This window comes from Cynara cardunculus (genome assembly GCF_001531365.2).
Source record: "Cynara cardunculus var. scolymus isolate 2C chromosome LG 1, CcrdV1, whole genome shotgun sequence".
In the NCBI taxonomy this organism is placed as follows: domain Eukaryota; kingdom Viridiplantae; phylum Streptophyta; class Magnoliopsida; order Asterales; family Asteraceae; genus Cynara; species Cynara cardunculus.
The window spans coordinates 31,993,972-32,006,784 of NC_037528.1; the positions used below are offsets into that span (position 1 = coordinate 31,993,972).

At 37.1% G+C, this 12,813-nt stretch overlaps 2 protein-coding genes across 4 annotated transcripts in view; one reads left to right on the forward strand and one right to left on the reverse strand.

Annotated features, from left to right (window-relative positions):
* The window catches only part of LOC112501974 (shewanella-like protein phosphatase 2), a 4,634-nt gene extending 4,450 nt beyond the window's left edge, over nucleotides 1-184 (reverse strand). The window contains exon 1 of the mRNA XM_025105800.1: nucleotides 116-184. Coding sequence (XP_024961568.1) covers nucleotides 116-184 — 69 coding nt within the window. The remainder of the gene's footprint in view (nucleotides 1-115) is intronic.
* Nucleotides 185-1,082: 898 nt separating this feature from the next.
* LOC112522956 (acyl-coenzyme A thioesterase 9, mitochondrial-like) lies at nucleotides 1,083-4,120 on the forward strand. 3 transcript variants are annotated; one of them, XM_025133448.1, is made up of 6 exons: nucleotides 1,083-1,206; nucleotides 1,297-1,690; nucleotides 1,773-1,941; nucleotides 2,065-2,534; nucleotides 3,034-3,162; nucleotides 3,728-4,120. In XM_025133448.1, the coding sequence occupies exons 1-6, from the start codon at nucleotides 1,169-1,171 to the stop codon at nucleotides 3,863-3,865; spliced, it is 1,338 nt and encodes a 445-aa protein (XP_024989216.1). In that variant the 5' UTR covers nucleotides 1,083-1,168; the 3' UTR covers nucleotides 3,866-4,120. The 3 variants fall into 3 exon arrangements, with proteins under 3 accessions (XP_024989216.1, XP_024988503.1, XP_024989839.1); XM_025132735.1 differs by having other exon boundaries at nucleotides 1,083-1,690; XM_025134071.1 differs by lacking the exon at nucleotides 1,083-1,206 and having other exon boundaries at nucleotides 1,427-1,673.
* The last annotated feature ends 8,693 nt before the right edge of the window (nucleotides 4,121-12,813 follow it).

Consider the following 12,813-nt stretch of genomic DNA (forward strand, 5'->3'; position numbering starts at 1 on the left):
AAACAATCTGATTAGAGGTCACCATCTAAATAGTTGATCTAAATACTTGATGTAAAAGTGATAATAGCTTCGAGAAATGTAAATAGGGAAAACAAATAATCTGATTAGAGGTCACCGGCGACCGGCGACTACCGACYGGCGACCAGCAACCGGCAACCCCACGAATAAGTACGACCGGAGACATTACCTGATGGAGGGTCGAGAAGCTTCTGCGCGTCACCGTCACTGAAAACAGAGGCGTGGGCGATGGATGTCACCGGGCGATGGAGGTCACCGGCGATGGAGGTCACCGGCGATGGAGATGTGGAAGATGGAGGTCACCGGCTGATTTTCCCTTGGAGACGATGATGTAGCATTTCCTGTGGTAGGCCGATGTGGAAGAGTAGAGAAGGAGAGAATGGGGCGGTAGGTGTGGAGAAGGGTATAGAGGTCAAAATAATAATCTGAATGGTTTAGCATGGATTCAACCTCAAAATGGTTAAGAGGTTTGAGTAACCATTAAGAGGCTTTTATTTTTTTGCCAAACATGTCTCACCTCTGACCGATTCAGAGGTGCCCTCTTAATGTCACCATTAAGAGGGAAACAAACAGCCCCTAAGTCTTTGCAGGTCATCTCTGAATCCATTGTTTCTTGTGGATGAATTTATGCTGTAATTGTAAAGAAGTGATTTTCGTTGAAGAACTGGATCCATTTATCTACCTGAAAATGCAAAATAATTCTTCTTTTTTGACTTTTTATTATAATATTTTAGGACTCATTTACATCTAGATTATAAATGTTTGGAATCCATATTATGTAAGGAGACATTGCTTTTGCTAATTCGAATTGAAGGGTGATATAAAGTTGGTCTTCCTATTTAGCCAGCATATCCATAGTTAGCACATTCATGCTAATTAGCAGTTCCAGCTCCAGGATATAGTCACTAGCACCAATATCGTAACTAACACCAATATTGTCAATCTCATCAATATCGATATCATCAAAACCTTTAGACTTGTTAAAAGGGCGTTTCTTGAAAAATAAATTTCAAACATGAAAGCAGATCTGACCTATTAAGTAGGGAGTGATTGATTGAAGTCCATTGGTGTGTTTCTGTTTCTTGCTTATTTATAGCATTATCTTCGTATTTGTGGTTCTGATTTCTCATTTTGACAGAAATTAGACGAGATGAAAGCAATAAGATTCAAGAAACCCAGAGACCCATCGTTCGTCACCTCTCGTTTTCTGGGAAACTGTAATCAAGATCATGGATGTCGAAATTCCCAAATATTCAATCGTATGTTTTGTAGTTGCAGGTTATATTCGTCTTCAGGGCCACCGGACCCATCTTTTTCCCCCATATCTGGTGCTTCTTCATCCAAAGCTCAACGTCGACATGATGACGGTGTGTCCGCCATTGACGCCGGATCTTCATTGCGCAAGCCTGTTAGCTTTTGGCCTGGCATCTACCATTCACCGGTGACGAATGCTCTTTGGCAAGCGAGATCCACCATTTTCGGCAGCAGCACCCCATCCGATGTCGTCGACTCCATCACCCCTAAAACTCCATCTCTGAGCAGGACTTCGATTCTGTACCCATTTTCGACTGATTACATTCTGAGAGAACAGTACAGAAATCCCTGGAACGGGATTCGCATGGGTAAATTGCTGGAAGACCTTGATGCTCTCGCTGGTACTATCTCCTTCAAAGTATGCGCTGTATCCCCTCTTACATGTTTTAAAAATAAGGATTGTCGTATAAACATCATAACATTTTGTTTTGTTGAATCAGCACTGCATCAATCATGCGAGTATGGCCGATTCATTGTTACTAGTGACTGCTTCTGTCGACAAAATAGTTCTTAAAAACCCCATTTTTGCCGACACTGATTTGAAGATAGAAGGAGCTGTTACTTGGGTTGGTCGTTCGTCTATGGAGATTCTGCTAGAAGTCATCCAAGGTACAATCGACTAGCTATCTCTACTATGTTATAAAACTTTTCAAATAGCTCCTATAAGATGTCATATTTCTAGTTTTGTAGGTGGAACTAAATTTGTAATGATTAATATTTGTAAATCTGCAGAAACATGTGATCATGTGGACTCACAAGCTCTAGTTGCCAACTTCACTTTTGTGGGCCGTGATTCTAAAACGGGCAAATCAGCATCCATCAACCCAATCTCCCCAGAAACTGCAAAAGAGAAAATGCTTTGGCAAGAAGCAGAAGAGAGGAATGCATCCAGGAAAAAGAGAAGGACGCAGATGAAGAATATTGAGAGCGGAAAGGAAGTCGAGAGGCTGAACGCGCTGCTGGCTGAAGGACGTGTTTTCATTGATATGCCGGCTTTGGCAGATAGAGATAGTATTCTTATAAAGGATACACGCTTACAAAACTCGTTGGTATGCCAGCCGCAGCAAAGGAACACCCATGGTCGGATTTTTGGAGGGTTTCTGATGCGAAGAGCTTTTGAGCTGGCTTTTGGAACCGCTTATGCTTTTGCTGGTAGTCAACCGCGCGTTCTTGAGGTTGATCATGTTGATTTCTTGAAACCTGTAAGTGTTAACTCATTTTCATCTCTCAAGATTCGAGTAGAACAACAATGGGATTAATTCTATAGATCAAACAAACCCAGTCAATCTCATGCCTGTTTCCGTGACTACTTGATTCCTTGCTTGTTTTACCATGAATTTGCCTAGACAATGTTTGGCGACCATAAGCTTATTTATTTAGCTTATTGAGCATGAAAAGACCCGTTTGGTTAATTGTATGCTATCTTTTTAAAACACTACTTCGAAATAGCATTTCAATAAGCTCCAAAGGCTTTTCTTTCACTTTTTTTCTTCCTACAACTGCCCTTACATTAACATTGTCATTTTAGGTTAGTTTACATCGTCATCTAGCTTATCAACTAGTTTCTTTTACCAAATATGACTGGTTTATCTGCTAGCTTATTAGACAATAACTAGTTATTTTCAACTGACAACTAATTTGCCTAGCATAGCCTTAGGGCCTATTATATGTTGCATGTAACATCTGATTTGTTGATACCAGGTGGATGTTGGAAACTTTTTGTGTTTGAAGTCATGTGTTTTATACACACAACTTGAGAACCCAATGGAACCTCTGATCAACGTGGAAGTTGTTGCTCATGTCACCCGACCTGAGCTCAGATCTGCAGAGGTAAGTAACGGGTTATTTACCTAACGCTAACCAGATAAGCGTCACCATCCTCATTTACTTTACCGGTAAGATTCTCGGCCATCAAAATGGCAATAGTAAGATTGTTGGTAAACATTAACCGGGTAAGAGTCATTATCTTCACTTACCGTTGGTCGTTGGCAATAGTAAGATTGTTGGTAAATGCTAAGTGGGCAAGAGTCATTATCTTCACTTAGCGGGTAAAATTCTTGGTCGTAGGCATGCTCACCCAGTAACGTGAGCGACTCGATAAGCACGTTCACGGTTAGCTTTTGGTAAATGTCCCCTAACCCTACACATTTGTTTATCTTATGGAAAGTGTCAAAATACACACATTGTCATATAGATACAATTGATCCATCCAAGCCATGGAAACAACCACTCTACTATTTGGGATGGAGGTCAGTTCTGCATAAATCTCACCCCTCATACAGTACTTTTGAGTGGGATTTATGGGGTCGGTTCAGTTTGGTTATACTGCTGTTCCAATCTGATTGAACACTCCAAATTTCCAACCTTCAAGTAAATGATTGATGATTTGTTGAAGGTATCAAACAAGTTCTACTTCACATTTACGACCTACTCAGATACGAAGAAAAACAAATGGAAGATCCGTAGCGTTGTTCCGGCGACAGAGGAGGAGGCACGTCGAGTGATTGAACGCATGGATTGCGAGAACTCTTAACCAATGTGCTTCATAATGCCAATTGAACATATATAATTGGAAATCAATCATGTAAATTTCATAGTTGGGTAGAGATTGTTGGAAAGCCATAATGGTGAATGACGGCATGTTTTATGAACCAACTAATATTTTCAAATAGGAGCAGTTTCGGTTATCCAAGGCGAAGACTTTGAAATGGCTTCTACATCCAAATTGCATGTAAAAACGAATGTCTTTCGGTTTATGATTTGTAATTTCAAAACCAACATTTTATGGTTTGTATTTAGTAGCAGCTGCTTGTTTACCTATTACTTACCATGCATCGTTGATTCAGTGAGCATGCATGGCTCATTCAACATGTTTACCTAGCTAGCTAGCTATGGATTGATGTGACTCAAGCAGGGCCGGTCTTAAGATTTTTTATGCCCCGTGCGAAAGTAATAAAAGATGCCCCTAAACCTATTTTTGTTAAACAACGAAACATGCGATTTTTTAAAGAGTTTAAAACCTATTCAAGTTAAGTATATCATTCCCATGTAGATTTTTATTGATTATAATAAAAAAAATACAATGGAGTGACATAAAAACCAAAACCCCGAATACATAATATAAAAAGATAAAAGGATAAATCTTAAATTAAGGTCGTGCTTCATTCTTTTCCAGTTTTTCTTTTTACAAATTGAAATTAGCAAAATAGAAACTTTATTTCAATATATGAGACTTAAAAGACAAGGAAAACTATAATTAGTTTTTACCTAAAATAGTAAATTACATCCAAATTACTATCGTAGTAAGCAAAGAGTAAAACTCAAAAGTTACAGGTTTAAAGACTAAAGACTAAGGGTTTATATGTTAGCAAGTTAATAAGTTTAATGGAATTAACAACTATTTCGCTCAACTATGCATGATTGTTTTGTAGTGGTTTAATGATATAGAAAGTGACTTATCCAGTAAGCTTCTAGGGGGTGTTTATATAAAAAGCTAAGTTTTTTTTTTTCCAAACATTTCCCTTACAACTAAAAAAATGCTCCTTACATCTGCAAAAACTCTCTCAAACAAAATCTTTCCAACTTATACAGACAAATTAATTCATCTAAACAACTTTATTCATACAGAGAACTTTATACAAACAAAAACTTTTCCAACTTTTTCCAACAATGTGCATTCAGTATTCATGACTAAGGCCTTCGACCTATTTTTATAGTTAAAACTCAGTTGTCAAATTCTCAAATTATTAAACCCAAAACTAGTAATAAATGACAACTCGATGCCCCTTTTGGGTTTGATGCCCTGTGCGGCCGCCACCACCGCCACCACCACCGCCACCGCCGCCGCCACCACCGCCGCCGCCGCCTCCACCACCATTATTATTTTCATGCTTTAAAAAATTTATAACCACCACCACCACCACCATTTTCATGCTTTAAAAAATTTATATATCTTATGGGACAATTTACTTGGAAAAACTAAAATGACTGAAATGGAAGGAAAGGGATTAAATAGGTGAAATCATTGTGGAATGTTCTAAAGTTTTAATTTAACATTGGTAATTTAGTAATTTGCCATTCTTGTCTCATCTCTCTGTTTTTTGTTACACCTCCTTTGATGGGAAGAAAATGCATTTTTGTATTGTCATGTCTCATCCTATTTCATGCACCAAACACACCCTTATTACAATATTAATATCTTTAATAGAGTCTTTGCTTAGTTGAATCATAAATCTCTGTATCACAAGGCTTTCTTTTAGGGCCAATGGCTCTAATTCATAGAAGCATTAACATAACTATTATCTCTCATTAGCCTCAAAGACCAAAGTTGAGCTAACCTTTCAAGATGTTCAAATTTTGATTCGTTGGTTACTTGTCATATGGAATCAAAGGGTTTCTTGACTATTTGTCTTTGCAGTAAAAATAACCTCTTTTACTAATATGATGTTAAGGTGAAAGAGGAGGATAATTATACTTGCCAATTGCTTTTGAGTTTCAATACAAAACAATGGGAAATTTTGTTTGTTAGAATGTTTTTGGAAGGAATGCAGTGAACTGGAATTGAATCCGAAGAAATTTGGTTGGTGAAAATTTGTCAATGAATTAGAATTCATCTATTTGGTTAAGAGAACTTAGCTTGGTTTGTAAAAGAATTTGGTGGAATTAGATTTGAAGGAATTGAAATGAAATCTCTCAAAAGAATTAGATGACAATAATGATGGATAGATCCAATGTTGAGCATACGGCGGCTCGTGCTACCGTATTTGTTATAACCGGGTTTTTCTGCGAACCTGGGTCAAGGTAACCTTATGTGTTTATTTTATGAATTATGTGATAGCATGCATAATTATGATAAAACTTGCATGGATTATGTGTATATATGTGGTAATTTGATATTATGCATACATATGGAAGCAGTATATAAATGTAGGCGGTTATGTGTTAGGAAAGTATTATATATATATATATATATATATATATATATATATATATATATATATATATATAAAACCCAATACTTCATGGTTAAGAAATGTTTGGTTTTAATATATTATCTTCCACCGCCTATGAATTTTATATTAAAAAGATTTCATCGCCTTGTTGAAAACACACACACATATATATATATATATATATATATATATATATATATATATATATATATATAAAGAAGAAAAAGATAAGATGCTATCATCATTTTTAGAAAAAGGAGTCTGTTTTGAGAAAGAAGAGTTTGAGGCGGTGAAGAACATTTCTTGAGGAAAATTGTTGTTTAAAGATTCTGCTAATTACTGCGTGGTAACCTACAGGATCTGTAATTTCAAGGTGAGTAATTATTAAACTTTTGATTATAACCGTAAGTTTGTAATCTGCTGTTTGATCCTATAATTTAGTAGTTACAGATGATTAAACAGTTTTGAGAGAAATGCTTTATGATTCAAAGGTTGGAACCTGTTTTGAAAAGATTAAACAGAAACTGTTCTTTAGAAACAGTTTCGAAATAATACCCCATTTGGGAAGAACTAGATGAGTTGAGCAATTATATCTAGAACAGAGTGTTCTTCTGATTTGAAAGATTTGAATATAAACCTATTTTGAGATTATGATTGGTTAAAAACTATAAACGAGGTTCACTATGACAGAAAGGTCTGCAGCCTGTCATTTGATGAAAATAATTCATATGAATTTCAGGGGAAATAAGGATGGTCGTTGTGTGTGATGGATAGCTATTGCTATAAACAAGGGATGTATGGATGTAATAAGAATGGTCGTTGTGTGTGTATGCATGGTATAACTCTTGCTATTATATCTATTAAGACTACAACAGATTGGAGTTCTCACTTCTTTGTGATTTGAGGATTCAAAGATGTTGTTCTTATTAGAAATAATAGTATTGATGTTATGGTTACGGGGAAAAATATGACCTATGGTCATTAATTTTGGATAAAAGTATTTTGGAACAGAATGTTCATTTTTATGAAGAACCAGAGGAGCTCTGGTTGGTCCTCACTATTGGACCAGAGGATTCTGGCTATTTGATTTAAGAAGTATGCTTGTTCTTAATAAATTAATTGTTCCAGAGGCTATGTATCCATTGATAAGAGCTTCTGTGTCAAAATTTGCATTTTAAGAAGATTTAAGAAAAAAGGGTTTATACTTAGTATTTTCTACTAAAAATAGACCAGAGGGGCTCTGGTCGACTTACACATTGAACCAGAGGCTCTGGTTGGTCATAACTTTTGAAACAGAAGCTCTGGTTAGTACAACCAGAGGCTCTGGTCGAGTAAGAACTCTGTATAGCTATTCTTTTTGTGAAAAATGGCATCTTATTGATTCAAAGCTTAATGAAAGAACATTCTAAGAAATTATATGGGTCTGAAGCTCTGGATAGTACAACCAGAGACTCTGATCGAGAAACCATAAGCTCGGGTAAAGGAACCAGAAGGGCTCTGGTCCTGTTTATTAAAATATGTTTCAAGTATGGTTTGGAACCAGAGGCCCGATGAACCAAAACAGAATATGACTTTCAGTCTTTGCTATATGAAATGAATTATTTTGAAATAAATGTTTTGGTGATCTTCACTCTGCATTACATAAAAAGGGAACCTCACTAGACATTCATGTCTAACCCTCGTTTTGTGTTTTTAAAAAATATATGTGCAGGTAATGATAATAAGGGAAAGGGCAATATGTGAATTACTTCCCTATGTGCTTAGCTGCATGAAGATCATGATTAGCCATGTTTTGGAGTATAGATGTTAAAATACAAAAGCATGTACTTTTGAAATTTTGAGTTGTGTATTTCACATTATAGACTCTTGCATTATGGAGCCTTGTGGGGAAAACATGTATTCTATGTATAAGATATGGGTTATATGCAATATATGGATTTGGGGGTGTTACAAATTGGTATCAAAGCCTGAGTTTAAGGGATTTAGGTATTCACATGCATGATGCCTAGGCTTAAACTGTTTCGTTGCATATTAGGGTCCCAGGCATAGTTAGCACCTTTGGAATAAGTATGATAAGTTAAGAGATCAGTGTGTAAAGTATTTTTGATTACATCTGGCCAATGTAATTTTGAATCTACAGGTACATAACTGAACTTGGAAACCTTATTATATTCGGGAATGTGAAAATATGTTTATTACCCGCCCCAACCCCACTAATGAAGAAGAGGATATTCTTGCTCCTATTGGTACCTCTGAGGGCAGAGGCGGAAGAAGAGGAAGGGGCAGAAGCAGAGGTCAAGATAGAAGGCAAACTAGAGGTAGAACTAGTCAACCAGAAAATAATGCAGATCAAGCAGAATCCAATTCTGAAAATATGAATCAAGAACATATACCACAACCAGAAATGTGACCAGAGATATGCTTGCTGAAGAAATGGGAAAACTAAGGGAAACCTTGACTTCCATTATGGGGATTCCTGCCAGAATCGAGACTGGCAGAGTTGAAATTAATCCATCAATTCCAGTTATCAATAATCGGGAAGGAGATATAAAGATGTTCTTAACCTGCAAACAACCAATTTTCTCGGGAGACAAAGATCCAGTTAAAGCCATGTGTTGGATCAAAGAGATAAGAGTCTGTATTCAACACTATTCGATGTGCATAATCAGATAAAGTCACATTTGCAGTTTCTGTTTTGAAGTCAAATGCTTTGTTTTGGTGGGAGGTAGAATCATTGGCCAAAACAGATATTTTGCAAACTATGACATGGGCAGAGTTTGTGAATAGATTCAAAGAACAATTCTATCCTAAAACAGCGGTTAGACAGATGGAAGATGATTTCTTAAAGCTAGAACAGAGCTCTGAGACAGTCAGAGAATACACGGAGAAATTCATAGAATATTCAAGGTTTGCTAAGCATTACATCTCAACAGAGGCGAGAAAAGTAGAACGATACATTTGGGGATTAAAACTATCCATCAAGGAATTTGTTATAGCAATGAATCCTGCTACCTTGCCAATGGCAGTAGATGCAGCAGAGATCACCGAGAGGAATAAGAATAGAAGTGAAGAAGGGAAATAGATGGAGAAAAGAAAATGGGAAGGATCTTCGGCCAGTTATCAAGGATAAAAAACTATCAAGTTTAGTAATAAGGTAATACAGAGACCGATGGAAAGAGCCTGGCCCCGATGTCGACAGTATCACCGAGGAGAATGCCGAACATAACCCATAAAATGCTTTAATTGCGGTGAAGCTGGGCATACTTCAAATTTTTGTCGACAAAACAAAAAATGTTTTCATTGTATTTCCCTAGATCATTTCAAAAATAATTGCCCACAATTGAAAGCTCCACAGCTAACTATGGGAAGCAATATATCGACCGGTCGTGGGAGACCATGTATGGTCAGAGGATCGGGTGGGGCGCGGGGTCGATCTTTTCAAATGACCAAACATGAAGCAAAAACTACACCCGATGTAGTAACATGTACATTTTTCATGAACTCCTTACATGCTAAAGTATTATTTGACTCGGGTGCAAACTTCTCATTTGTATCCCGTTCATTTGCTTTATGTGATTGTATGAATTTTGTGCCACTTGACGATAAGTTAGTAGTTGATACTGCTAACGGTCAAGTATCTGTGGATTATGTGTTCAAAAACTACACTATCATAATTGAAGAATGTGAGCTACCCATCAAATTATTTCCCATGCTTATGAAAGAGTTTGACGTAGTAGTGGGAATGGATTGGTTAGCTGAGAATCAGTCCAACATTATTTGTGATAAGAAGATGGTCAGAATAACATTACCAAACAGAAGGACAGTTAATATTCATAGTGATAGTCAAAGCCATTCACACGGATTGTTATCAATAATGAAGGCTAGAAGATGGATTTTTGGCCTATGTAATCAATGCCAAAAAGGAGAAAGAAGAGCAGAGATTGATTCCAGTCGTCAGTGATTTTTCAGAAGTATTCTCGGAGGATTTGTATGGTCTTCCACCAGATAGAGATATAGAATTCAGAATTGACCTCTTACCCGGGGCAACGCCTGTAGTCAAAGCACCATATAGATTAGCCCCACCAGAGTTGAAGGAATTAGTCACTCCGTTAAAAGATCTGCTCGATAAAGGTTTTATCAGACCAAGTACATCACCTTGGGGAGCTCCAGTTCTGTTTGTCAAGAAGAAATATGGATCTATGCGAATGTGCATAGATTACCGAGAACTCAACAAATTAACGATCAAAAATAGATATCCGTTACCCAGGATAGACGATCTGTTTGATCAATTAGTAGGGGCTAGCTATTTTTCCAAGATTGATCTGCGATCTGGATACCATCAACTAAAGGTAAGAATAGAAGACATTCCTATGACTACTTTCAGGACAAGGACGAGCATCATGAATTTTTGGTTATGCCTTTTGGATTAACCAATGCACCCGCAGCCTTCATGGATTTAATGAATAGAGTATGTCGAGAATATCTTGATAAGTTTGTGATTGTGTTCATTGACGACATTCTGATTTACTCAAAGACAGAGGAAGAACATGCAGAGCACCTCCGTCTGGTCTAGAGTCTCTAAAGGAAAGAAAGATTATATGCTAAGCTGTCAAAATGCAAGTTCTGGTTACGAGAAGTTCAGTTTTTGGGAAACGTGATATCAGAAAAAGGGATACAAGTAGATACAGCAAAAATTGAAGTGATTGCCAAGTGGAAAGCACCAAAATCCCCATCTGAAGTTCGAAGCTTTTTGGGATTAGCAGGCTATTACTGTAAGTTCATACAGAACTTTTTAAAAATAGTCGTACCATTAAACAAGTTAACTCGGAAAATTTTAAGTTCCAATGGGATGCAGAGCAGCAAAAAGCTTTTCAGTTATTAAAGGATCGCCTTTGCAGTGCTCCAATTCTATCTTTGCCTGATAGAACAGAAGACGTCATAATATACAACAATGCATCAAAGTTGGGATTAGGCTGTGTATTGATGCAGAGGGGAAGAGTCATATCTTATGCATCTCGCCAACTAAAGGATCATGAAAAACAATACCCCACCCATGACATGGAATTAGCAGCCGTGGTCTTCGCACTAAAGATATGGAGGCACTATCTTTTAGGAACCAAATGCCAAATCTTTACAGATCACAAAATCTTACAACACTTGTTCAACTAGAAGGATCTGAATATGAGACAGAGGCGATGGATTGAACTCGTTAACGACTACGATTGTGAAATTCTCTATCACCCAGAAAAGACAAATGTAGTGGCCGATGCTTTGAGCCGAAAAGAAAGAAGTGGCACGATCAGAGCAATGAAAATCTGCTTAAGTCCAGACCTTCACCAAGCAATTTTGAAAAACCAGAAAGAAGTTGTTAAAGAAGAGAACCAGAAATATGAAAAGGTGGGAAAAATGATTTCTACCATGGAAACCAACAACGAAGGAATTTTATGCTTCCAAGGCCGGATTTGGCTACCAATTTACGGGAATATACGAGAAACTATTCTAAATGAGAGCCACAAGTCCCGTTACTCAGTACATCCAGGCACCAACAAAATGTATAAAGATTTGAAGGTATTTTATTGGTGGCCAGGTCTCAAGAAAGACATAGCAAGGTATGTGGAGCAATGCTTGACTTGCTTACAAGTTAAAATTGAACATCAAAGACCTTATGGAAACCTACAATCATTAGAAATACCATTCTGGAAATGGGATCACATTACAATGGACTTCATCATGAAATTACCCCGAACACCAAAAGGTTATGATGCGATATGGGTAATAGTGGACCGCCTATCAAAATCCGCACATTTCCTACCAATGAAAGAGACTTATTCATTAGAATGATTGGCTCAATTATACATTAAGGAAATCGTGATTAGACATTGTGTTCCATTGTCCATTATTTCTGACTACGACAGTCGTTTTACTTTAAAGTTCTGGGAAAGTCTACAAATAGCTTTGGGATCTCAAATAAAATTGAGTACAGCTTATGACCCATAAACGGATGGACAAAGTGAAAGAACCATTCAGACTCTCGAGGACATGTTGAGATCTAGTGTTATCGACTTCGGAGGATCATGGGAGGAACATTTACCATTAATAGAATTTGCCTACAATAACAATTATCACTCTAACATTCAAGCGACACCTTATGAAGTATTGTATGGAAGAAAATGCCGAACGCCGTTATGTTGGAATGAGGTAGGTGAAAAACAGTTAACAGGTCCTAAATTGTGCAAACAATGTCTGAAAAGATTGAACAGATTCAAACCAGAATTAAGATTGCCTAAGATCGACAAAAAAGTTATGCTAACAAAAGGAGAAAACTGATTGAGTTCAACATAGGTGTTGATCCTCTCTCTCAGTGATTTGATGAYAATCCCTTTCATCTATCGATGTAATTTTGTTTATGTATTTTCAGTTCCAGTGATCAGACACTGAGTATGTTCAGTGATCGCTGAAGAACTTGCTTTGTAAATCTCAGAGACACAATACTTCAAGAAGACAACACTCACACCAAAGAACCTTCAGC

Bases quoted from the DNA above. Each gene is read 5' to 3' on its own strand.
- LOC112522956 (XM_025132735.1), top strand. From the start codon at position 1,169: ATGAAAGCAATAAGATTCAAGAAACCCAGAGACCCATCGTTCGTCACC. The intron at 2,535-3,033 runs GTAAGTGTTAAC...TGTTGATACCAG, and splicing joins ATGTTGATTTCTTGAAACCT to GTGGATGTTGGAAACTTTTT. The intron at 3,163-3,727 runs GTAAGTAACGGG...GATTTGTTGAAG, and splicing joins CTGAGCTCAGATCTGCAGAG to GTATCAAACAAGTTCTACTT.